The sequence below is a fragment of the Brienomyrus brachyistius genome, chromosome 5 (genome assembly GCF_023856365.1).
Source record: "Brienomyrus brachyistius isolate T26 chromosome 5, BBRACH_0.4, whole genome shotgun sequence".
Classification (NCBI taxonomy): domain Eukaryota; kingdom Metazoa; phylum Chordata; class Actinopteri; order Osteoglossiformes; family Mormyridae; genus Brienomyrus; species Brienomyrus brachyistius.
In genome coordinates this window covers 19717560-19741837 of record NC_064537.1, presented here as the reverse complement: position 1 = coordinate 19741837, position 24278 = coordinate 19717560, and the positions used below count along the sequence as shown (strand labels likewise).

Genomic DNA, 24278 nt, shown 5'->3' with positions numbered 1-24278 from the left:
AAAGAATATACTCTGCCATATTTCATTTTTGTTGAATTTCCTCATGCAGCTTTTATAGAAAATATTAACTGAAAAACAATTTGCACCATTTCATACTGAAGCCAAAATATTCAATTTTAACCTTTTTTCTTTCAAATTTTCTATAAGCTCTCCATGAGTTTAATCTGCACCTCTTGGGTCGGGTACTTCCTCCCGATTCCTCCCTGAACCCTTTACCCCCGCCCTTCTTTCCCTTAGCAACGGCGTCCCGGTCGCCAAGCACGCTTTGTATGTGGTGATGATAGCTGGGGGATCTCAAATAAGAAATGGCGAAAGGAGACCAGAAAAACACAGATGGGAATCCAACAGACGAAACGCCCGGCATCAACCCCGGGCTTAGCTGCTCTGCACCGAGCCTTGTGTCGGAGCCTCCGCTGGTCCCGGAGCTTCAGACCGGGGAGTTCAGTTCGGAGTCCGTGGCGTCGCAGGTGTCCATCACCACCAACCCGGAGCACATTGGTGCAAAGTTCTGCCCAGAGCCACTTTTCAGCAGTATCGTGGTTCAAAGGTCAAACGATTCCCTTTTACCGTAGCATTACATTTTAGCATAACAGAATAAAGACAACTTACATGTTTGTACGCTGATTGCAGGTACGATGGGGAAATGCATGGAGACCTGTTTCATGGGGAAGGCATCGCTTATTTTCTGGGCGGTAATACGTATAAGGTACATTCAATATTTCAATATAAAAGCTAAGTCTGCGGACTATCCTGCTTTTTCCAAAAGTAACCGGAAAAGTAATTTGTCGTATTTCCAAAGGGTATGTTTGCAGAAGGATACATGCACGGACGGGGTGTGTATACCTGGGAAGACGGGGTAATATATGAGGTAACTTTCACGCCATTCATTATGATTATTTCGTCGTGTTCACGTGTAAAATGTATAATACTGTCGCGCTTTGGCGTTAATACGCTTACAGGTATTAAAATTTGACTGCTGTTTTAATGACAAGGTTTAATTCTAAATTGCAGGGCGACTTCGATCTGAATGTGCCCACGGGATATGGGAAATATACCTGGCTGGATGGCAGCTGGTATGAAGGCGAGGTGCAGAACGGCCTGCGACATGGTGTGGGAACCTACAGATGTGGCACCAAGTGCGTTTCATACCGTGGCCAGTGGCACCACGGCAATAGACATGGAAAGGTATTCCTGTGATCAGTGGTGGAACAGGACAATATGCAGTTCTCAGCATGGGTTATGCACTGGTTCCTTGCATTAATACCTAAAATGAATATGTTAAATTAACTTGTAGTGGTGAACGAACTTGTACTCATTATTCATGTATAAGATGTATCCATTTGGATTTTCATGTACCTTTGAGATGTTCAGACTCATTACTAGGTTGTCTCTTCATTATCATTACTGCTATTTGCTTATTTGTTTGTTTTTAGGGTAAAATATTCTATAACCAGGAGATGACATCATGGTATGAAGGCGACTGGGTGAACAACACGATAGATGGGTGGGGAGTGAGGCGGTAGGTGTGAAAACAAACAAGTCTGAGGACTGACGACATGCATTTTCCTGTGGCTATACGCAAAGGACATATGGGAGGATTCTGTGAAGGTATATGTATCTTGGTGTTGCTGGGAGATTTACTTACAGACAGATGTTCTCAGTGCAGAACGGAAGGGAGTTGACCAATCAATCTCTAGAGTAGGTGGGTCCAAGCAATTAGAGGAGGTGGGACCAACCAATCAGATGTCTTGTTCCCACCTTCTCTAGTTGCTGGGGCTCACCTCCTCTACAATGTGATTGGTTATCTCTTAGAAACCAATCGTTTTTCGTTCTGCCCTCAGAACATCTTTCTGTAAGTAAAACTCCCACAAGCTAATGTGGACAGCATTGATAACGTGGAATAAATAGGTGGTGTACTATATATGCTATATATAGTACTGAGAGAGGTTGAAGAGAAAGAAGTGGTGTATTGAAGTATTTCAGCAGTATATTTGGCATAAATGTGTTGATTCATGTATATTTCGAATTATGAAATATGTTGTTATAGTTATCTCTCTGGGAATGTATATGAAGGCCAGTGGAAGAAGAGCAGGAGACATGGAGAAGGAATGATGAAATGGCTGACACTGGGTCAGCAGTATAGTGGCCACTGGGAAAATGGAATGCAGGTACAGCCACTCCTGATAATGCTTCTCACTGACTGAATGCCAGTGAAGCACGTTCCCTATGCTCACCAGGAAAGAGATTTTTTTTCTGGTCAAAAGTAGAACTGGAGGTTTGTCGCAGTTTTCATACCGCGGAAAGCCAACCACACTGCATGGTTCACAGCATGGCCAGGGGACACACACGTGGTTCCAAAGAAGAATCGCTGGTTCTCAGTATCCCCAGAGGAATGAGTACACTGGGCAGTTTGTGCAGGGCGCGCGCCAAGGTCAAGGCACGTTCTTCTATGCCAACGGGGCATCGTATGAAGGAGGCTGGCAGGCCAACAAGAAGCACGGCCAGGTCAGCTGATTCATCTGTATTACCTGTATGCCTTTGACAACGGGGATTCTGGCCAGATTCTTCCAAAATCATTTAAATCGATTTGATGCTTCCATTGCAGGGAAAGTTTACGTCTAAGGATGGGCGTGTTTCTGAAGGAGAATTTGTGGACGACCGCATGTCTGAATACCCAGCACTCCCAAAAGATGCTGTGCTGACTCCAGATCTCAACATATTAAGGATTTCCACTTCTGTTAGTGTAGAAAGTTAGTATACACTGTAAAATAATGTGTAAAATGACAGCTGATTTAACAGCAAAACTTATTATAATAACAAGAGAGTGATTATTTCCATAAGCAGTGAAGGTTATGATGACTGCCTGATTTTGACCACATATGTCTCCCAAATATGCTGCTAAGGTGACTCACCCAGGGACACTTCTGGACCAGGTTCTGGGTCATCATTACTCAGCCAAGACATGACACTGGATATTCAGTCCCTGTTAGTTCAGTTCCCTGAACCACAGAGAGATGCTGAACTCAAACAGGTCAGTGTGGTTGGCTGTAAATATACACACCGATTGAGATTGGCTTAGGGTTACACTGAGAGTGCATTGAAATTTCATACTTGCATACTTGTTTGCTGTGTAGTATGCAAAATATAGTATATGAAGTGAGCGAAATGTCCAAATCCTCTGCATGGCTGAGAGAGTAGGTGAGTGGTACCTAGATGACATACTACATTCTGTAAGATTCTGGTAACTATATGGTGGGTGTGCAAATGGTGAATGTTCACAAGGACACTGGAGCTTCAAATGTTGCTTGTTCAGAATATTTTTTCAAGAGGGTAGTGGAAGTGCCAGTTATGTATAAAATTAAGTAGAAAACAATACCCAGTTTCATATGTTGACTGGAATATGTTTTTTCCATTAAATAGTTTTTAACAGTCTTTAAGGCTTCCAGCCTTTGTCACTGGTAAACATCCAGATGACATAATATGCAAGATGGTGACTTCAGTATGTCCATGTGCCTGCAAACTGTTTTCATGCGTACATTCAGTACATGCTACATTAACAGTTGAGTAGTAGGCTTATAGTGACATTCAGTATGTACTGTGCAATCATGTGATTTTGGACTCACCCTGAGAATACTGAGCTGCTCTGTATCACTAGGCATGAATGAGTGATGAAGGTGCTCCCTCAGAAGGGAGACGAACCTCATTGTAATGCAGTTTCTCTCTTTCCATCTGATAGATGGAGTTGGCAATGCTAAGACATGTAGCAGAGCTCAGGAGCACATACTGCTTCTACAGTCGGCTGGGCCACGACTCTCCGGACAACACCTTCCTGCTCTCCCGTTTGCAGTTCTGGCGTCTGCTGAAGGACTGCAAGGTCCACCAGGAGGGAATCACTCTGGCCCAAATGGACCGGATCGTTGGCAGTAAGTAACCAATAGTGACGCATTACAGAGTTCAGGAGTTGCGGCCCAAACAACTGTAAGGTTGCATGTACTGGCCGGTCATCATGTTCATGTGCCTCATGACAGGTGATGATGCCCCAAAGGACATCCACTCTCCTTTTGGAACTCTGTTGCTTAGGAACTTCCTGAGCCATCTTGTGATCCTGGCCAATCACATCTATCACAGAGAGATGACGTAAGCGTCCTCGTGGAGGGTCATGGGGAGCCAAGGGGGATGGCTACCGATGACTCATAAGATTCTTTTTATTTAACCCTTTCAGATCATCTGGCAACGTGCTTGTGACCTGCTTCTCTAAACTAATGGAGGATAACATCCTTCCCAATGCAACAAATGTTAAAGGTATAGAGAAGAACCTGTTGTATCGCACATTCTTAACTTAGACACAATATTATGAATACATTCACCTGCTTTTTAGTTTCTAAAGCAATGCAATGTCCAATTTGCCTTTATGATTTTTGTGAGGGTGGCACAGTGGCGCAGTGGTTAGCACCTTTGGGACCAGGGTTCGAGTCTCTGCCATGACTCAGTGTGTGTAGAGTTTGCATGTTCTACCTGTGTCATTCTGGGGTTTCCAACATGTACCCCATTTACATTAGGGGGACATGGACTTAACTAACAGTTAGCTTAATTGTGTGAGTTATATGTATATATGTATGTGTGCATGCAATTTGTTTCTAAATGTTTTGTTTCGTGAATCCAGGTATTCTTTTCTCATACCCCCACCATGCTGCCGTGGCCTCTTATTATCTGATGAAATGCTGGGCGATCTACCAGTACTTCTGCAAGCAATATTCCCTGGCCCCACGTAACCTTACCATAAGCATGAGACAGTTTATCTGGATACTCAAGGTACCGTCAGTTTGGGGACACTCATAACTGATAAAGTGTGTTAAAGGTTCACCTTGTTCACTTTTAGGTGTTCAGAGGATTAAGAAGTATTGTGAGAGTTTGAATTCAGATGCTACTTACTCTGCTGTTCTGACTGAAAAAAGTCCTCCCACCTAAAATATATCTTCAGACTTTGTTGTTTACTTACATTCTCTGGCCACTGAGTGGCATGAGTTGCACATTTAGAGAATCCTTTTTACACACGAGCTGTTGTTTTGAGCTTTTGTTGCATTGGTAGCCTTTTTGTTAGCTTCAATGAGTCCATTATCTTCTCACCTTTCTCATTAACCACACACACCACTGGCTAGATTCTTGTTCAGCACACCATCCTCTGTAAAACTGTAGACACTGTAGTGTGTAAAAATCCCAGGAAGCTGGATGTTTCTGAGATGCTGAACCACCGCGCCTGGCAGCAGTAATCACACCACCAGTCACAGACAACATCTGGCATCTCAGCCAGATGTTTCTCCAACAGTGGCCTGGAGAAAATTACTGGTACTTCCCACAATAGTTGACCGACCTTTTTGGTTTGATATTGATTTGATTAAGATTTAGTTTTCACAGAAAGCATGGTTTTTGTTAAGGATTTTCCGAGAGAATGTGGTTCTGCAAATATCTGGAGTTACACCGGCAGCTCTCTGACATTTGCACACGACCTCAACACTATTAGCAGAAATAAGAAATGTCACCATTTTGTGTTAAGGCATTCAGTAATAGTGGATTTCTCTGACTTCACTGCTAGGACCTGAATGTGTATGATAACAAACTAACCATAGGAAAAGTTGTCGAGATCCTGTTTACCGAAAGCCTTCCACTAGAAGATGTTTCACACAGGAACTTGGATCTGGAGGTAAGCATTTTATCAAAGAACATCACAGTAAATAATGTGAAGCTTCATTCATACTTTAGTTATTGTTTCTTTGTATAACAATTTTAAATAGCTACCCATATTATAATACCTAAAAAAATGACACATTGTCATTTTGTTACTGAAAACTGTAACAGAGCCCAGATTTACGAAGACAGGGCCAGTGTAAAATCACAGGCTTATCTTGAACACCCACCATATAGTTACCATTTCGGCCATGTTACTCAGATGACGTTCCTCGAGTTCTTCGAGGCCCTGCTGGGCTGTGCAGAGGTGAAGCATCCTTATACAGTGGAGATCTCCCCCAAATATCTGCTTGAGATAAGCAGGCAGGGAGGGACAGGGGCAACCCCAGCGAGTAAGGAACTTGGCATCGGCCCTGCTCATCTGCTCCAGGGACCCTCATCTCTGGTGGGTCTTACTCATCCACTCATATATCTTTCACCTATTATTGATTACAGAGGAAGTCGAATTTTTTGAACAAACCAGTCAAGTTTGATGAAAATAAGATTGAAAATTGACGTTTACTTTGTTTGTATTGCTAGATAACAAAATAATTGTCTCATTACCTCTTCACCTTGGCAGAATGCTAGCAAATTATTATTAGAATAACAGTAGCATAATTCTGTTATATTGTTTTAAATATCCAAAGGGGGGGGGGGGCGGCATGGTGGTGCAGTGGTTAGCACTGTTGCCTTACACCTCTGGGACCCGGGTTCAAGTCTCCGCCTGGGTTACATGTGTGCGCAGTTTGCATGTTCTCCCCATGTCGTTGTGGGGTTTCCTCCAGGTACTCCGGTTTCCCCCCACAGTCCAAAAACATGCTGAGGCTAATTGGAGTTGCTAAATTGCCCGTAGGTGTGCATGTGTGAGTGAATGGTGTGTGAGTGTGCCCTGCGATGGGCTGGCCCCCCATCCTGGGTTGTCCCCTGCCTCGTGCCCATTGCTTCCGGGATAGGCTCTGGACCCCCCGCGACCCAGTAGGATAAGCAGTTTGGAAAATGGATGGATGGATGGATGGATGGCTATCCAAAGAGCAAAAATCTTATTTGACAATGTCTAATAATAAAAATAATGATGCTGATAATGATGAGGAGGAGGAAGATGATTTTCATATACTTGTGAATAAAATAATTTCCAACAAAGATGCCTTAGGTATTTTTAAATCATTACCCAGTAACAATATTTTAAATTTCAATAATGTTTGTACCTTATTCAGAAATATGCGCAATGAAACTGTTTAATTTTCCTATCCAAAGCCTGGAAAATCCGGAGATGTTTTCCACCACCTCTCCACATTTAAAGAGAAGAACGGGAAACGAGGTGAATTGCTTCTCAGAAGCCATAAAGCAGGAACAGGCTCCGTTTTCACTCAACGAGCCGCAGGTGGTTGTGGGATCAAACCAGGCCACGCCGTACATTTGTTTCGATGTCTCTGCTTATGACTCACGATGCATTTGCATGCCAGTCACATGCTCGCGTGTCCTTCCGTGTGCCCTGTGCATTTGCGATCCAGAGGTAGAAGGAGGTCCTGCCCTGCCGAATCCGGACACAGATTCAGCTGTGTGGCTGGAAGGCGAGCCAGCGGCCACTCTGACGTGCTCCATGCCGGCTTTAGAAACACGCTCGTCCACTGCGCCTTCATCCAGAGCAGGTACCAGCGCATTGCTGCCGAGCTCCTACTGAAGTCTCCTCTTACAAAACAGGCCCTTACGTCTCAAATGAACAACAGCAAGAAAATTAATAGTACAAAATAAGTATGGGGCAGAGTATGGAGAATGACATCAATTAAATGAAACTATATCTTCATTAAATTGAAAAATCAATAAGAAGACCAATTTCGTTACATGTTGATATGGACGGTAACAAAGCACAAAAAGAAACGTTTTTCATTGTTCTTCTAACGTTCTCGATATAATTGATTACTTGCTTTTGTATTTTACAGATATGCTTTTTCCTCGGGCATTTTTATATACTGTACATTAATATAGGTTCTATTAGTCTTCTTACTTTTACTAGCTACTTATAGGACAGAGGGACGCTAGAGGACAGCACTGCACCATAATCGTGCCGCATTAAAGAACCAGTCCTATAATGAATTTGTAACAGATACAGCTGAATTATTGATACGTTTGTTTTAGTTTCTTTTTGAAATATCTGTTACTTTAAAAATTGGTTTGTTCCAGAGCCAAGTGGAGAGGCTGGGACGGAGCCAGAAAGTGAGCAGACGCTCTGGGCCTGCAGGATCCACCTGTTCTTCAAAAATACCTTCTTTCCAGCGTATGAGCGCAGGCTGCTGCTGGACAGGGAGGCAGAGGATGAACGGGTGAAGAAAGGGCAGGTCCAGAGCACTTCTGCCAGCACTGCAGAGGCATCCAGGAGCCTGTACTCTCCGTAGCATCCATACTTCCACCCATATACCCTAGAGATGCTGTTCTCTGCTTTTACTCTAAAACTGTAAAATATATGTAATTTTTATATACTAGGCAATGCTGACGCAGCTGACATCGGACCCAGGGGAACCGGACTGTTAGTTTTAATGGTCTTTCCGTGACAATTAGTAACAAACAGAAAGTGATACAAACCCACTAAAGTGTAGGTAACACGCCACTGAAATTCCATGGCAGGAGGCACGTCATGCCACCCTCTGCCGCCAATTTCAGCAGCCTGGAATTTCAGTTTACCTAACCGAGGGTGGGCCGTGCTCGTGTGTCACACAGAAAGGACTTACGGAATTCTTGCCCCCAGGATAAGGTACACCCATCTATTTCATAAATTGTTTTGCTTAAGGCCACCAGCACCAGGGAGGCTAACGTATATTTAGTGAGCATGAGGGGGTATTTTAAAGGTGAAATATTCAGGCATCAAAAGACTGGAGATCAGTTGCGGATGGTTTAGTTTGCCCAGCATAACAGCAGTTCATCTTAGAGGGATAAGGTTAAAATTGCGTAATATTTAAGTATGTAAATAGCTCAAGGTCAGTTGGACTTTTACATAACAGAATTGAATTAATTTCTAGCTGACATAAAAACCAATGCGTGGCTTGACCCCAAGGTCATGTAAGCAGTATAGTGTAGAGTCTGCGTTTGCCTTCCATGGACCTGGTGCTCTTCTGGGCCGGTCTGATGAGTTCAGGTTTTGCCTTGCTGATGTGATGAATAACAGAACAAACCAACAGACGGTCATGAGCCAGAGGGTAACAGCTCTTAATCAGCACAGGTGTGAGAGCCAATCCCATGCTGGCCGTCTGCAGGATTTCCTGCTGAAGCTACAGATCTGTGGGCATGGCTCTGGGAAGGGTGGTGCTAGACCTAGAAAGTTATGGTGGGGGTGGGGGGAAGAAGAGGTGGATGAGAGGGGAAGGCCCGGTCTAAGGCTTGGTCACATCAATCTTTCTCATCAGATGGTTCCAGCTTGAACAAAATGATAAGAAGTCTGGACAAACCCCCAAAAAAAAACATGTGCTTAAAAATTAGCAGGCATTTTTAATTGTACCTAAATAAGATTTTATTGTATATTTTATTACTCAATAAAATCAGTTGTTTCCCCCATAAAATACCAGTGGACACGACACTCTATCCAAATGTATGAAAAGTCAAAGGAAAGAATATTTTTAAAAAAAACAATATCTGCAGGAATTGAGTTGCATAAACACAAAGGAAAATTAGAATTTCATGGTTTATTTCCAACTTTGGGCCGTTTACAAAGCACAGAATTTTGAGATGATGGCGGCGTAAATTACCACAAAACAATCAAGGCCATAAACAAAAATACGAAGTTTGTGCATGTTCACTAAATTTTACAATAAACCTCAATGGATGAAAAAAAACCTAAATGGAGGAACAGTTAATTGCAAGTTAAACATTATATATATATATATATATATATTATTTATATACAATTGAAAAATAAATTTGAGTACATTTCTGATATTACAGTTAATTACAAGGATGAAATACCATTTATGGGTTAAATAAAAATCTAAAAATTGCATGGTGTGTTTTTCTTATACAATGCAATTATTGCATTACAAACTATGCTGTCTTCTCAGCATATCTGCCAGTTACATAAATAGTGTTGAAGAAACAGTCCATATCTTCTTTAAGTCTTCGGTCAACATCACTGTCACTTTTTTAATCCAAAAAGAAAATGTTATTGAACTGAGTAGCGCACAATCTCTTCACTTCCTCTGTGGGGGAAGAAAGAAAGGGAAGGAGTATTTAGGATCGGCATTTACACCGGAGGTTTGGTGCATCAATGCTACTGCACTGCTCCAACTCGTATCATGTAAATTAGATATCACTGTTAATCATGGAAATTAACATGACGTCTATAAATCCCAAAGCCCAGGCCCTGCAACGGATGCCAGTGGGACAAGATCCCGCGGTTACAGCTGGTCTGGAACAGAAGTTGAGAAATGGTGTAATCTGACTGGGATTAGCAGCCCTCTAAATCATGTAGGAACAACGGTAACAAGGAAAACCCAGCACACGGCACCACAAAAGCGACATGTTACCCTGTCAAAACATCCTCGCCGAGAAACCACAGTTACGTAAATTAGTTCAAGCAGCACCTGGGGATCGTTTATGAATCAAATTACATCCTAGCCCCGCCCTCCATTCCCTTGTCAGCAATCAGTTCTAGGGGAGTGTTAATGGGACGTACCGTTCACTTCAATCAAATTGGCATTCTTCTGATTCAAAATCACATAGAGCTCTCGTTGATCGGACTTCTTGCCAACAACCCAATAGTCAGTCATTGCCTTTACGATAATTTCTTCATCCTCGTCAACCCTATAAAAAAAAAAATGCCAAGATCAATGCACAACAGATATAATCGAGGAAGCTTGGCCCCCTTCCTGCACCTTGGGTCTTCCTGTCAGAGGTCCACTACCTTTAAAACGCCCCACCTGACAAAGTCGGCATGTATGTCCCCCAGGATCTTCATGAGGTCAGGGTGGACGGAGGTCAGCGACACGCTGGCGGTTTTGCGCATGTGGATGGTGCTCTTCTCGGCCAGGTTCATGTGGTTGAAGTAGATGAATTTGAACTGGGGTTCCTTCTCTGGCCTGTATAGGTAGAGATTCTCGTTCGAAAAACAGCCAAGCCCAAAAGAAAGCTATAGGACAAGACACCTACACTACAACTGGCCAGGTCTGTGCTCCCATTCCTGCATTAACTCAAATCAAATGTGATTCACTTAAGCCAGGAGCACATCTTGCTTCCAATATTACATTATAACGTCCCAAGTACCATGTAGTTTTACACCTTGTAAAATCTCACTCTTCTGTAGCATTAAAATTCTGATGTAATATTCTTGCTGAGAAAGCAGGTCAATTTATTAGTTGGTGTCATTTTTACGGAAATGTTTGACTAATTTATGAGGATGAGCAGTAAGCCATCTGGTAGGTGATCCCTGGGCACCATCGATATCTCTTTAATCCAAAGCTAAAGATTGTCTGACATCTGCTGTGATGTGTAAAAGCCCACTATGTATGTGACACATCCTCAGAATAACATCACAGAGCAACTATATCTGTTCTTTTTCACCCCAATGACTTGGCTGCATGCATCTGTTGTGGGCAGGAAATGGTGCATGCATTAAACTTTCAGTTAGGATGATGTGTAAAAGGAGCTGCTGCTCTAAACAGTGAGAAAGGCACCGGTAACAGGCAGAGAGACAGTGTGTGTGTGCGTGAGTGATGTGTAAGGGGAGCTGCTGCTCTAAACAGTGAGAAAGGCACCAGTAACAGGCAGAGACAGTGTGTGTTAGCGTGTGTGATGTGTAAGGGGAGATGCTGCTCTAAACAGTGAGAAAGGCACCAGTAACAGGCAGAGAGACTGTGTGTGTGTGTGCGTGATGTGTAAGGGGAGCTGCTGCTCTAAACAGTGAGAAAGGCACCAGTAACAGGCAGAGAGACAGTGTGTGTGTATGCGTGATGTGTAAGGGGAGCTGCTGCTCTAAACAGCGAGGAAGGCACCAGTAACAGGCAGAGAGACAGTGTGTGTGTGTGCGTGATGTGTAAGGGGAGCTACTGCTCTAAACAGTGAGAAAGGCACCAGTAACAGGCAGAGAGACAGTGTGTGTGTGCGTGATGTGTAAGGGGAGCTGCTGCTCTAAACAGCGAGGAAGGCACCAGTAACAGGCAGAGACAGTGTGTGTGTGTGTGCGTGAGTGATGTGTAAGGGGAGCTACTGCTCTAAACAGTGAGAAAGGCACCAGTACCAGGCAGAGAGACAGTGTGTGTGTGTGTGTGTGTGTGTTCATCTGATCTGCTGCAGGCCATCAAGCAAAATCAGACACTGTTTAATTACCTTTTTTTCATCATGATTAGGGGTAAAAATGTTTTTAATTGGCAGAATTTGATCACGGCTGGCTACTAAGAAAAGCTCTACTGTGTGCTGGGGCAGGTTCCATCCTTTTGACTTCAGGTTAAGACACACTCTCTCTCATACTACAGTCATGCTACGGGTAATATTAGCTGCAGACCTGTTTAGAGACGAAAAAACGTTGAACTGAGGGAAAAAGAAATAATTATGTATTGGATAACAGATTAATTAAAGAAATCTGAAGTGGTTCAGCAGACAGTGTTCACGGCATTCTCAGACATCCCATAATCTGACCCTGATATCCGGCGGTTGATGTTGTACTGCTCGCATATGTCTGACGCCAGCAGTGTGAGCTGCGGTCCCACAAGTCCATCCAGCTGCTCGCAGAACTCACGGCCTAGTTCTTCAGAAGCTGCAGGACATGGGGGAGTCCATCAATGCAGGCCCTCACTGCGGATGGCCGGCCTGGCCAGTGTGGTGCATGTGTGGGCATGCATGCAGGCCGTGTCCGAACGGACAGCTCTGCCACAGCTGGAGTCTCCGAGAGACTTGAATACTCACCGCTGATCATGAAGCAGACAGCAGCACTCATGGCCTGCGAAACAGGACGGAACACAACTGGCTGTCAGAGAGCAGCACGGGGCAAGAGATCTTCAAAATATCTCAATCCAGTTAATACTGGAAAGTCGATTACACACACAGAAATTCAGGTATCAGGCTTCATATGAACAGGTGAAACCAGTCAAGCTGTTATTCTATAAAACTACAATGAAGTCATTCATAAAAAGAACTACAGGAAAATAATGTGACCAAAAATAAGTTGAACTGTCGCTGGACTGAAGCCAAAATCCTCGAACTAAAGCATCATCTCTAGAGACAAATTATGGTGCACTGGCTCTCTCCATTCCCGATTCACAGAAGACATGACACAAAATCGTACTTCAAATATTCCAGCGAAAGTTTTTGACCAGGACAGAAATAATTTTAAGGAATTTCTGAATCTGCAGTGATGTGGGGGGTGGGGGGGGGGGAAGAGATTGAAGGGGGGTTATTAGATTAAACAAAAATCTTCAGCCCATTTCATGTCCCCGTTACGATTTAAGTCAACATTTTCATCTGCTAGACACTGATAATGAACAAAGGACTGTGTGTTCGGTTTCAAACACGTCAAAGTGACGAAAGCCTATTTGAGGAATTTCCACATTCAGTTTGAGGATATAATGGAGATTCTACCTTATAAACGATCAAGTGAAGCTCCTCATAGCCGCCGCTGCCGCTGTTCACAAATATTCTGGGAAATCTGAATTTTGCATCAGGGTCTTTCAGATTTGTGGGTCCTGTAAGAAATCTTTCAAAAGAGGGGAAAGCTTTTGACGGGCTTAAGAATCACTGTAACATCACTGTAACCAAAATAACAATGGAGGGCTGAATCTTGTAGCTAACATGCTAAATTGAAAGTGGAGAGAAAACGCTCTACCTGTTTTTCTTCCATATACTTATATATAAGGAAATAAAGTAAACTGTTCAAACAGCTTAACTGCTAACAGTACTGAAAGAAAAATGAACTATTTCCCAATGGCTCCTGTGTAGATAAAAACAACTGGGCCCAATCTAAAAGGCAGCAATCACAACCTGTGTCATTTTTTTGCCACTGCTGAATGGGGAAAAAAATTCTGCTGAAAAGTCAGGTTACATTTGTCAGATTTTCCACCCAATTACCATAAATTATCCATTTTGTGTGTGTAAAAATAACGACGTATAGAGTCCGTTCAATGATAGCTCAAGACTATGTGCCAAGAAGCTTTTACTGAAGCGCTGAATATTTTTTTTTATTGGTTTCATTACGAACAGCGTAAACTCTTATTATATTGCGTTACAGATTTCAATGATTCTTTGAAAGACTGATGCTACAGTCTCCCATGCAGGCCCAATCAAACCATTTCTAGGACAATCTACGTTTTATATCTAAAATAAAGAAACCCAACCGGTTGACATGGTATGAGATTCCTAACTGGACTGTTCTGTAGGACCGAGTGACCCTATTCAACATTTTATTTAGCTTTACAAGATCAGGTAGTTACAGGGCCAAGGTGACTGATTGCTGGATGTAATTTAAGCTTTGCGAGTAAAACGGCTGAATCATCCTTCATCCCAACTCTTGGCTGAAATCCCCGTGTCCATCACCTTGACCCGGTTAGCGGTCTGGGCTGACTGTCAGTAAGCAGAAGTGAACCAGCAATTTGGGATAATGAGAAAGACTTAGAAGAGCGGCGAGTCATGGGGAGGAAAAGCCACAGGATTCGTGCAATTACAGTCTTTAAAAACACTGCCGACGTGACTTTACGAAATGACGCTCGTGTGGGGATCTTGGGTGTCGTTCTCCTTATGGAGACCCCTTCTTAGGCCACACAGTAGAAGTGGCTTAGCAGGTCACAGCGATCACCGCTGAATCTTACGACGTCACCAAATGAAGCCCGTCTACGTTGGGGCGCCTTGCACAGAATCTCAGTCTCCGTTCGCCTTGCCTGCCCGACCTTGGTCCAGATGATCTCCCCACTGCGTTATACACTTCCAGGGTTCATTGAGGACAGTGCGTGCAGTTCCCTCCCAGTCCTCTTGGGCACTGCATTTGTGTGCGTCATGTGGTCAGACATCCAAGGTTCTGACCAAAGGGTTTGACAGGCACACCTGGGATTTGGGTCAGGCCAGATTCCCTGGAGATTGTGCCAGGACACAGTGGTCATGTGGGCGTGAGTTGGGGGAGGTGAAGGTGCAGGAAAACCCCTTTTATGTTTGTGAATAATCCATAAAGCTCATTACAGCCACCCAGTCCAGAGCACGTACCGTCACACAAAGTACATGATCAAAAATCCACCATGAGTCCAACTGGTTTTTTTGGTGCCAAACTGTCCTTGATTCATTTACACACCTCCAAAACCCCTGAATTACCATGATTTTTAGCCCCCCCCCTTGCGAACTCACCTCCCATAGTGCAGCAGGTTCCCAGCCACCTCCGGTCTGAGCGGCGAGTCCCTGCCTGCAAGCTGCCTCACGGCATGACAGAGAGCAGCGGGGTTAGCGAGCACGCTGCCCGAGCGTCACGCCGCATCCTGACCTGCCGGGACCTCCAACCTTTCCTCACACTCAGAGAAACATTATCCAAGCAAGGACTCTCTCTACATGTCCATGTCCAACACAGACATAATGGATTGAGCTTCTGAACCACATCTGGTCATCAGGTACGATTCGAAATCAAGTTCAAGGAATTCCTATAATAGCCTGGTGCCTCTACATTCCCTAGATGATCTTCTATTGTATTTCTGGTCCATTAATACTCTTATTAGGGTCTTGCATTGCTACAAGTCATGTAGATTCTGCTCCACTACTGCTTAAACTTGTACCTGGACATTCACCGCAAGCTCAGCCAAGCTGCACTTATGCCAACACAACTCTTTGATGGTATCTATGTTCGCAACGTGCCATTTACCTTGAATAAAAGCGTCTGCTGAATATATGAAATGGAAATATGACGGGCAAAAAGAGAGCATCGTGTCGGAAATGAGACCTGTGCTGTGCTACGCCCGGAAACAGCAGCTCAATTCACAGACGTTACTGCATCGCTCACGTGCCCCACATCAGCAGCGCCAGCAGAGTAGTGCCCTGCTATGCTCTGCTGAATTTCCTGAAGGGCGGTGAACACCCCCCCCCCCCCAGGGACACTGTGCCTCTGACGCAGGACTGAGGTCCCAGCTGAGCAGCTGCGGGCGTTTCTCACCTCCGGCTCAGAGTGCCGGGGAAACAGCGAGGTGGTCAGGTACTTGTACAGGATCCGCATGTCGTCTTGCTCCAGGCCGCTCCTGGGGGAGGACACAGGGAGCGCAGCCTTCAGTTTCATCCCGCCATGTCTGACGATGTGAGCACGTGCAGACACGACGACAGCGTGAACCCGGGGAACCCGTCCGGGCGAGGAGGGACAGGCCGCTGGGGCAGGCCGAGCTGCTGACACGCTCTGCGTCAGGGGCATCGGTTACTGCTTACTCACATGTTCCTCGCGTTGCCTTTTTCGGCTCCATATATTATGCGGCGCTCGGCAGAAATTCATCAGAAATATGAGTCATTACTCAAGGTGAGCGTGAGGGCATCCCGGCAGCCATGGGACCTGGCCGCAGCTGAGCGCGTGCCTCCGTCAGCTACCCTGCCCACCCCCCCGATTTCATTTTTACACATCGTGGGTATAGATGGATTCCGGGGGATGCCGCATACCGGCTCCTGAGGAATGGGAGCACCGAGCGGCATCATCTCAAAAAATACTTGGCCGAATTATGTAAAAGCTGTGAAACTAAAATAAGTCACCTCGTTCACTTGTGAGGAAAACACCGCGCTGAACAATGGAATAATTATGACAGTGTGATTCCGCAGCGTAGTTATAACAGTAATGAGGTGTACAGTCTTGTCAACTGCCTGGGGGCAACTGTGTTGCGAAAGGTACTATTTAAAAACCAATACAATTTAATGTAATTGATTGTGCCGCCCTTCAGATTGAACACATCATCCCACGATTTTCCATAAATTTAGTGCTTCTTTTGAACTGACCCAGAAACCATCCCGTTTATGCCTAGAAAGGAACACAGGTGAATTCTATCGTCGTCCCTTCACAACCCCCCCACTTACGCCCTCCCAGGCCGCATCTGTATAACGAGAAATCTACACATACTACACGGCCAAATTAGCACCCGGCAGTGCCAGTGAATCTTATGCTAACCAGCGAGCAGCTGGAGGAAGTCAGGCGTGCCTCTTATAAACAAACAAACAGGACAGCCAGCCAAAGAAGTACTGGCAGACTCACTTCCTCGAGCTGCAGAATAATTAGAGGTGCGGTGGGTCAATGTAGAACAGCGACAAAGGCCAAAAGTTAGGCGACCCCCATTAATGACCACTGGGCCCTGCTTAGGGGAAGCACTTTTACTGGCGGGGGGATGCCCTGACAAGTATGTTAGATGCGGCCGAGTCCCAGGTCAGCGCCCTCTGCTCGCCAACCCCAGCCTGAAGCTTTAAGCGAACGCAGGCGGATTGCCAGCGACAGAGTGGGCTTCGCGCCAACCCTACCAGATGAGCTGGTCGTTGTAGAGGAATGTCGTATACTTGATCAGACTCAGGTTCTCTTCCACCCTGTTCACAAAGGACTGTATCTTCAAGTAGGTCATCTTGTCTAAGGGGAAGAAACTGATCCCGCCAAAGACATCCAGGAGGTCACAAGACTGAAGGTGTAGAGTTTGGAGATACTGGAGACAAACAGGAAAGAGTCAGCAATAGGTACGAGTGACGGGAGAGAGAAAGAATGCTCATCACCGACTCCAAACTATGCTACAGTGATCGATCTTAAGGCACAGGTGTCCCCAAACAGCCCCATGCACTTTCGCCCAAGGAGCCCTTGACCATAAAGTCAAAGCAGGAGGTAACGTGAAGGCAGATAAGGTGACGCATCCGAGCAGAACTTCCTTTTAGGGGTTTCCCCTTAATTAGAAATTAATTATTCAGACAGGTAAGTACACCAAGCAGAAATTGTAGGAGTGCAGGAAAGCCTCCCTGACTGCGAATGATTAATGCTGACACACTTGACACAGCTTTCCAAGCGAAACGCAATTCGGGGAACAAATTACAGGCGTGTGCTGCGGCTGGCCAGTGCGAGGCACGGATCTGCCGGGTTCACGACAGAAAGAGGGCAGGACTGCCCGCAGGATCCCGCCCTCGATGCTGCACAAGAAGGATCTCTGCTGTGGCAGCAGGTACGAGGATGATTCCTGATAGCGATATGGAAGCAGGACCCCCCCCCCCCCCCCCAACGTGGACGGCAAGTCACACTGTCTGCTGCTGAAGGTCCTCCTCTCATTTGTCATGCTTTCTGTGTTCTAAACGGGTCAGTCCACTCGCTATAGGTACAGGAATAACCTGTCGTTTCCCCAGCCGCCGAGACGCTTAACGCCTGAATTCAGGCCGGCTCCAGAGATTCGCCGTAAAACCAAGACAGAGGGTTTCAAAAATGAGGTGGTTACCCTGTAGAAGAACTTCTCCAGTTTCTGCGTGAGGAGCTCCACTGCTCCCGCCTCCATGGCCCTGCCAAAGGTGCCGTTAAAGAGCTGGGGAGAGAGAGCACAAACTCGCTTACAGCGATGTCACCAGAACCACCATGCCTAGATACCAGGCCCGTTTGGTCTTCAGTACGCAACAGGGAAAGACAAGCTCGGTGATGAGCACAGATGAAATCATTACCCATGTGCTACAAGTTCTCCCACAGACAGCCAATGGTTTACTGCTGGACAGCTCCAGCTCACACACACTCCCGTGGTTTGAAGCATTCATTTAAAAACGGGCGATTGCAGGGCTGAAGTCAGACCCCTTAATCTTTATGTCTGAGACTGCAGCATACAACACTCAACCCCAAGTCTGCCTACAGGCCCTTCCTATCAGCCAGGACTCAACATGCACAGAGAGGTGTGGAGGAACTCATTGTGACCCTCATGCAGAAGACACCTCCAGAAGCCTGGATCCTCCGGAAAACAGGAAGGTGACGCATGTTCAGCCGGCAGGAAATGAGCCTCACCTTGTACATGCTGTAGCACTGTTGCAGTACTGCGCCATAAACATTGTCCTGGAAGAAAAAAAGCAACAAAATCAGCCCAAAACAGGTCAGTAGAACATTATTATTTTTGCCAATATCTGCCAAGACCTGCTTTTGGATTCAAAGGATCGACCGTCATGGCTGCTCGGCGCATCAGTTCAGGGAAAGTTTTAGTCACAATATCAGCATCTTCTAAGCTCTCCAACCTCACATTTCCCCACCATCAGCCAGCAATGGGACTAAAGCACAGAAGGACCCCAGCAGCTAGGGGAGGCAAGGAAGTCAACATGCCTTAAAGATAAAGCTCTGCAGGGGGGGTAAACTTTAATCCATCTATCATTTAGTGAGCCTGCAGCCTGTCCAAGGGAGCGCAGCGCAAAAGGCAGGGGACACCCTTGCATGGGATGGAAGGACACCAGCTCAGCAAACTTCGCAGGACCATGGGAGGAAAGAGTAGCGGCCAGAGGAAAGCTGCTCACATGGAAAGAAGAACAAGGAACCTCCACACACACACAAATCTACGGGCAGGATCTGTACTCGTAACCCTGGAGGTACGATACCACACTATGATACCACCACTCAAACCATGTGTATGTGTGGGGATCTCTGTTGGCCACAAACTATCACTACACTCGGGGGGGGCATACTGACTTTAGTAGGCAAACAACAAGCCTGCCCCCAACGGTGCTACTCACTCACAACCAAAAGCCATAGAAATTTAGAAATAAGACAAAGCATTTGTTTGGCAACCTGATCAATAAAAATCAGCAGCTTTTCTCGGATCAGTGAAAAGGCCGAAGCGCTTACCAGGAGCTCCTCTTCCTGATACTCCGTAGTTGCTGGCCTCCCCTCCTTGTTTGCTCTCTCCACCATCGGGTTTCGCACCACCTGCGTTGCATTTTACACATCCATGTGACAGAGTCATTAGTGCAACCTTCTTCCATTCCTATCTGCTTAGGAAATACAGGTGTAAGGGGGCGGATTTTCCATGTGCTAAAAAGGGAACTGCAAACTGAACTATTCTCAGCTTTTAATGCGTACAAGGTCTTAAAGACGCAGATGGGATATCCCAGTATGCTTCATTCTCGGTACTAATTTGCACTTAGGCCTAGACAGCATTTCTGCTAAAGATAATAAAGAGGTTTCTTTTGGATCCTGCCATAGAAACCAAAATAAACAATAAATTGAAATATTGAGTTGGAAAATATATCCAAGATGCTTCAATTTGCCATTTCTACAAGTATGAGTAAAGGTACAAAGGAACACTTTGATTTTCACACATTCCATCTTGCTGTCATACAAGGGACACAGAAAACTCATATACAAGCTTTGGGTCTGAGTACAGCTTTCTCCCCCAAAAGCGATATGATTATATTGCTGGCACAAGATTCCAGCTAGCATTCAATGCCCTGACATGTGTAAGTGCAGCAGAACTCAGGAGGACTGCAGAACGTACCATCACAATCCAGAAATTCTCTTCTGGTTCATAGAAGAACTGCCTGTTTTTCTGCGTGTGAAGGGATTTGGCTGGTTTCGAGGGACAGAAGGTTCTGTAAGATGGGAGAGTCGAGAACATACAGGCACGTTACGCTCGCTAAGACTTTATTACCAGAACCTCACGTGACACATTACAGGGACCTGACAGGAGCGTCATTGAGTTTAAGTGAAGAGGCCAACGGGGTTTCCGTCCCAGGTAATGACATCAGCGATGCTGCATTTAGTCCCTCCACCACCAACTAGCCATTACTATACAAACTGCGAAATAACCTTTAAACTCCTCAAAAGTGCAACCCAGCAACCCCTGACAGAGGACAAAGGAGATGAAGTGACCAAAGATGTGCAAACCTGTCATTTATTTGATAACAATAAATAATTGTTTTATTTTATTATTGTGCTTTTAAATTATAAGTATAACTGAAAAGTCAACTTTAACTCTGTGGGGATCAGTAGTATTATTGTGCAAATTTTATATATAAGTTCATTAAACAAACAAAACAGCAACAACAAAAAAACGCTGGTGAGCTGTTGTGCAGCATGACAGCCACTAGAGACACCTGAGAACGTGAACATGCTTGCGCATGTGTGTCAGGACTGGGTACTATTTCTAAGGTGAGGTTGAAGGCATTTTTAATGACTTTTACTAAAAATACCACATTAACCTCCCTGCTCCAAAACCACATGGAAGGATTTAGTGCATCCATCGCTATTAATAGAAATTAAGAATCCCACACAGCCCGTCTGTTTGGGAAGTTAAAGGCTCCTTGTGGTGCCTTTCCACTGGCATACAGGCCAGGCCATACCCAACCTGTGCCACAAAGTAACACTAGTTATAGCGTGGTTCCAGGTCACGTCGGTTTTTCACTGCAGAAAGTTCAGAAGAGACGCTTGTTAACTGCTCACGCATAGTAAATCATGATTTACTATGTGTTGACGACTTCTAGCACATCTGTGAGAATCACAGTGTTACGGTAGCATCAAACGCTAGTGGAATTAGCATTAGCTTTACATTACTAATCGATTCCATTCAACCACTATATAACACATTTTTAAGTAGGTTGGAAATTTTCAAGTTCCGAGCTTTTGGGAACGCATCAATGACATACGTTCTCATAAAAGCCCGGAAGAGCCACACAAGACTGTCTATCAGTGAAGTGAAGGGAGGCTCATCTAGCATGGCCCCATAATACAGGCTGCAGCATGAACACATTACTAGCCAAACCAACCATCTGCATCTCTCAGTGGAAGAGGCATGTGTCATGAAAGGGCAGGTTGAGGAACGCAAAGACAGAAGTTGCCTCGGGGGTCTATGGGGACAGTCATAGGGATGGTCATGTGAGCTGCATAGTGCAGTGGTTTGACCCCACGAAAACAAGAGCTTGTGTCAGCATGGCCTCGCATAACAAACGGGGTATCTAGTACGGGGCTGCACCAACGCTAACGTGGACACCGGTCCGCCTTCCATACCTGGTAAACTGCACGATGGCTTCACACAATCCCACATTGCGAATTTTCTCATTCTTCTCAACCTCGCTAGGATGGTAAAAGAGGATTTTTTTCTCTTCCTACAAAGAAAGAGACATAACAGAGGAATGGCAGAGTTGTGAGGAGACAGATCGATTTTTTAGGGGGAGGGAGCAGCGAATCCTTTCTTAGAGCAGCATTTCTGATTATTAAATCTTTTAGGAGTGGACAGACCCGTACCTCTCCCTCACGGGGCCCAAATTTAGGGTTGTAGATGAAAAAACTAAGCAACGATGGATTGTACTGTTTCTCTTGCATTCCTGTTGCCATTCTGGGGCTAGAAAAGAGAAGGAAGAAAAAAAACACATTTGTCCAGGCCTTCGCTGACATGTTTGTCGCCACAAACGCCCAAATGTCTTACCTTATCATAAGCATTAGTGTGATTTTGCGGTGGAAATGTTCTTCTCCGTAGTACGCCGCGATAACATGCCATGTACCTTGCAATGCAGAGAATAAATGTGCTTCAACAAAAACGAAAAAACATCCATCCGTAACCTTGACTCAATAAGACGCTTTAGTTGGCAGCATTTTTTGGGAGCTCTACAATTTTTAAATTTTTTTTTACTATTTCTAGCTAATCGTTGTAACATTTTTTCATTATTCATTTATCTATCCATCTGGTTATCGTAAACAGGGTGAGGGGGGGTGGCTGAAGCCTATCCCAGGCAGCAGGGGTACACCCTAGATGTCTTGTTACTTGTTATTTGTACGTATTTATATATTTTTATGGGGGTGAGGCAGATTTTATGCTAGAAGCTATTTTTGTTTTGTTGCTGGACAACAAAAACGGGGAACCAATAAAATCTTTTCATATATTTATCAACAACAGCCCTTATGCTAGTATTTTCTTAATCCAGGAAATCTGCACAACTAAAGGCTTCATTCTGGAGATGCTGCAGTATTCATGAGGATAGGAAGACCATCTTGTCAGACATGAAGACTAGCATAAATGGTCATTTTACCAACATTACATTGTAGTTGCTTTCATTTTATGAACTTACATTAGCCCCCAGTAGTTGGGGAAAGCTACAATTTCTGCATGGCTTACAAAATGTCAGAATGGTTGAGTACTGATACTCAAGAAAAAAATTTGGCATTCATATAAACATGGGTCAGAGCATTTAATAACCAAAATATGTTAATCTTACAGCATTAACAAATCCCTCATTCACAGAGGCAACAGATTTCAAGAGTCCCATTTTCAAATTCCCCCAGTGTTATTTTGCAGGTAAGTAGGACTATTTACCAATGCAAATACCAATAATAATACATTCAACAATGGATCTAGTGTCTTGAAATTCCTATTCCTAGTGTATTCTGATATACTGAGCAGAAACACCATTTAAGCTCTACATATAGCAACAGCACAGCTAAAACTTTCTAAACTTTAAACAAATGCAGAAAGCACTACAGCAACACACTACATTAACAGTTAACTTCTACACCACCACTCAAGGTTTCTGAAACTCAGTTCCACCAACCGTAGAAAAAATAAGGTTTAAAGACTCTGAATTTAGGATTGCAGCTTTATGGTTCAGGCCAAAAAAGATGACCGAATGACACAAGCCACTCGTCACCCATCTACTCTGTAAAAGGCACGGTAAGAAAACACTGCACGATAAATATATGAAACATAATGCGTACCTATGCAGCGAGACTGATTAACGCTGACATTCTATATATTATATATATATATATACATATACACACACACACACACAAAATACAATAATCTGTTTCAGCTAATGAGCTAATGTATCATCCAAGAGACATTAGGAAGTTTTCTTACTAAAATGTCGATTAATTTATTCACATCCAGTCAACTGAACAGCAAGACAGCAAACCATCGCTACCTCATAAAGCTAACGTTTACTTTTCTCTTGTATTAAAATACATTTTTAAACAGGCAAATTTATTTGTCATACTATAGTAAAACCCTTACCTCTTTCAGTATAACAATTAAAGAAACCAAGTGTCTCATATATTTTTCTTAAAATTTGTTAGCTAGCTAATCAATTGAAAAAAGGAACATCCTTCCTGCTTTTTTGACAGCGGGCAGTGTGTTGCATTGAACTGTGCTCGGATGGATTTTTCATACCTTGCGACATATGGTTCCTCTTTACTAAATACATTTTCGTGTGTATTTGTTCAGAAAGACTTAAAGCCGCAACGAAAACTGTGAAGTTTTCACTTCTGTAACAGAGAAAAGGAAATGCTTCTATTTGAACTGCATGCATATTGAAAGAGACACATCGTCACTGCAAAACATTCAAAGTTATCCACTTATCAAACTGGCAAAACTTTAATTGTCACTTGCTTTGACAAAGCCTTGACATATCTGAAAGCCTGTGAACGAAAATGTCATAGTTCATAAAAAATATTTCCAATAAAATTATTAATTATGTAAATTGCGTATTGGTAACGATTCTCATTATATACAAATTTACTGTATGTAGGAAGGAGGCAGGAAGGAAAGCCTGGTCAGGTGGACAGGCTACAGTTCCAGCAATCATTGCTCTGAGATATATTACATCAAGTGGGCGTGGTCTGTAGAGGAGAGTCTTAACAATAACTCTTATGACAAGACTTG

The 24278-nt window shown here is 44.2% G+C and overlaps 2 protein-coding genes across 2 annotated transcripts; one reads left to right on the top strand and one right to left on the bottom strand.

The window, feature by feature from the left end:
- Positions 1-5: 5 nt before the first annotated feature.
- On the top strand, positions 6-9284 carry rsph10b (radial spoke head 10 homolog B). The gene is made up of 18 exons (XM_049015833.1): positions 6-547; positions 631-706; positions 800-868; positions 1012-1185; positions 1434-1519; positions 2048-2168; positions 2329-2505; positions 2606-2750; positions 2904-3031; positions 3737-3923; positions 4029-4137; positions 4223-4302; positions 4664-4812; positions 5594-5701; positions 5948-6130; positions 6979-7105; positions 7236-7373; positions 7906-9284. Exons 1-18 carry the CDS (start codon positions 306-308, stop codon positions 8115-8117), a joined length of 2511 nt encoding a protein of 836 aa, XP_048871790.1. The 5' UTR covers positions 6-305; the 3' UTR covers positions 8118-9284.
- Positions 9285-9377: 93 nt separating this feature from the next.
- Positions 9378-23761, bottom strand: ccz1 (CCZ1 homolog, vacuolar protein trafficking and biogenesis associated). Its single transcript, XM_049015838.1, has 17 exons — positions 23631-23761; positions 22050-22125; positions 21869-21965; positions 21632-21729; positions 20124-20217; positions 19475-19555; positions 18650-18697; positions 18102-18185; positions 17155-17330; positions 15824-15905; positions 15031-15092; positions 13282-13396; positions 12610-12643; positions 12343-12460; positions 10629-10787; positions 10385-10512; positions 9378-9908 (listed from the first exon to the last, which is right to left on the bottom strand). The coding sequence occupies exons 2-17, from the start codon at positions 22061-22063 to the stop codon at positions 9853-9855; spliced, it is 1446 nt and encodes a 481-aa protein (XP_048871795.1). The 5' UTR covers positions 22064-22125; positions 23631-23761; the 3' UTR covers positions 9378-9852.
- Between the last annotated feature and the right edge of the window lie 517 nt (positions 23762-24278).

What these genes read in the sequence shown, in the direction of transcription:
- rsph10b (XM_049015833.1), top strand. Translation starts at nt 306, where the DNA reads ATGGCGAAAGGAGACCAGAAAAACACAGATGGGAATCCAACAGACGAA. An exon ending in ACAGGAACTTGGATCTGGAG is followed by an intron (nt 5,702 to 5,947) that starts GTAAGCATTTTA and finishes CATGTTACTCAG; the next exon opens with ATGACGTTCCTCGAGTTCTT. An exon ending in TGCGCCTTCATCCAGAGCAG is followed by an intron (nt 7,374 to 7,905) that starts GTACCAGCGCAT and finishes GGTTTGTTCCAG; the next exon opens with AGCCAAGTGGAGAGGCTGGG.
- ccz1 (XM_049015838.1), bottom strand. An exon ending in TTGGGCCCCGTGAGGGAGAG is followed by an intron (nt 21,730 to 21,868) that starts GTACGGGTCTGT and finishes CTTTCTTTGTAG; the next exon opens with GAAGAGAAAAAAATCCTCTT. An exon ending in AGAATTTCTGGATTGTGATG is followed by an intron (nt 19,556 to 20,123) that starts GTACGTTCTGCA and finishes AATGCAACGCAG; the next exon opens with GTGGTGCGAAACCCGATGGT.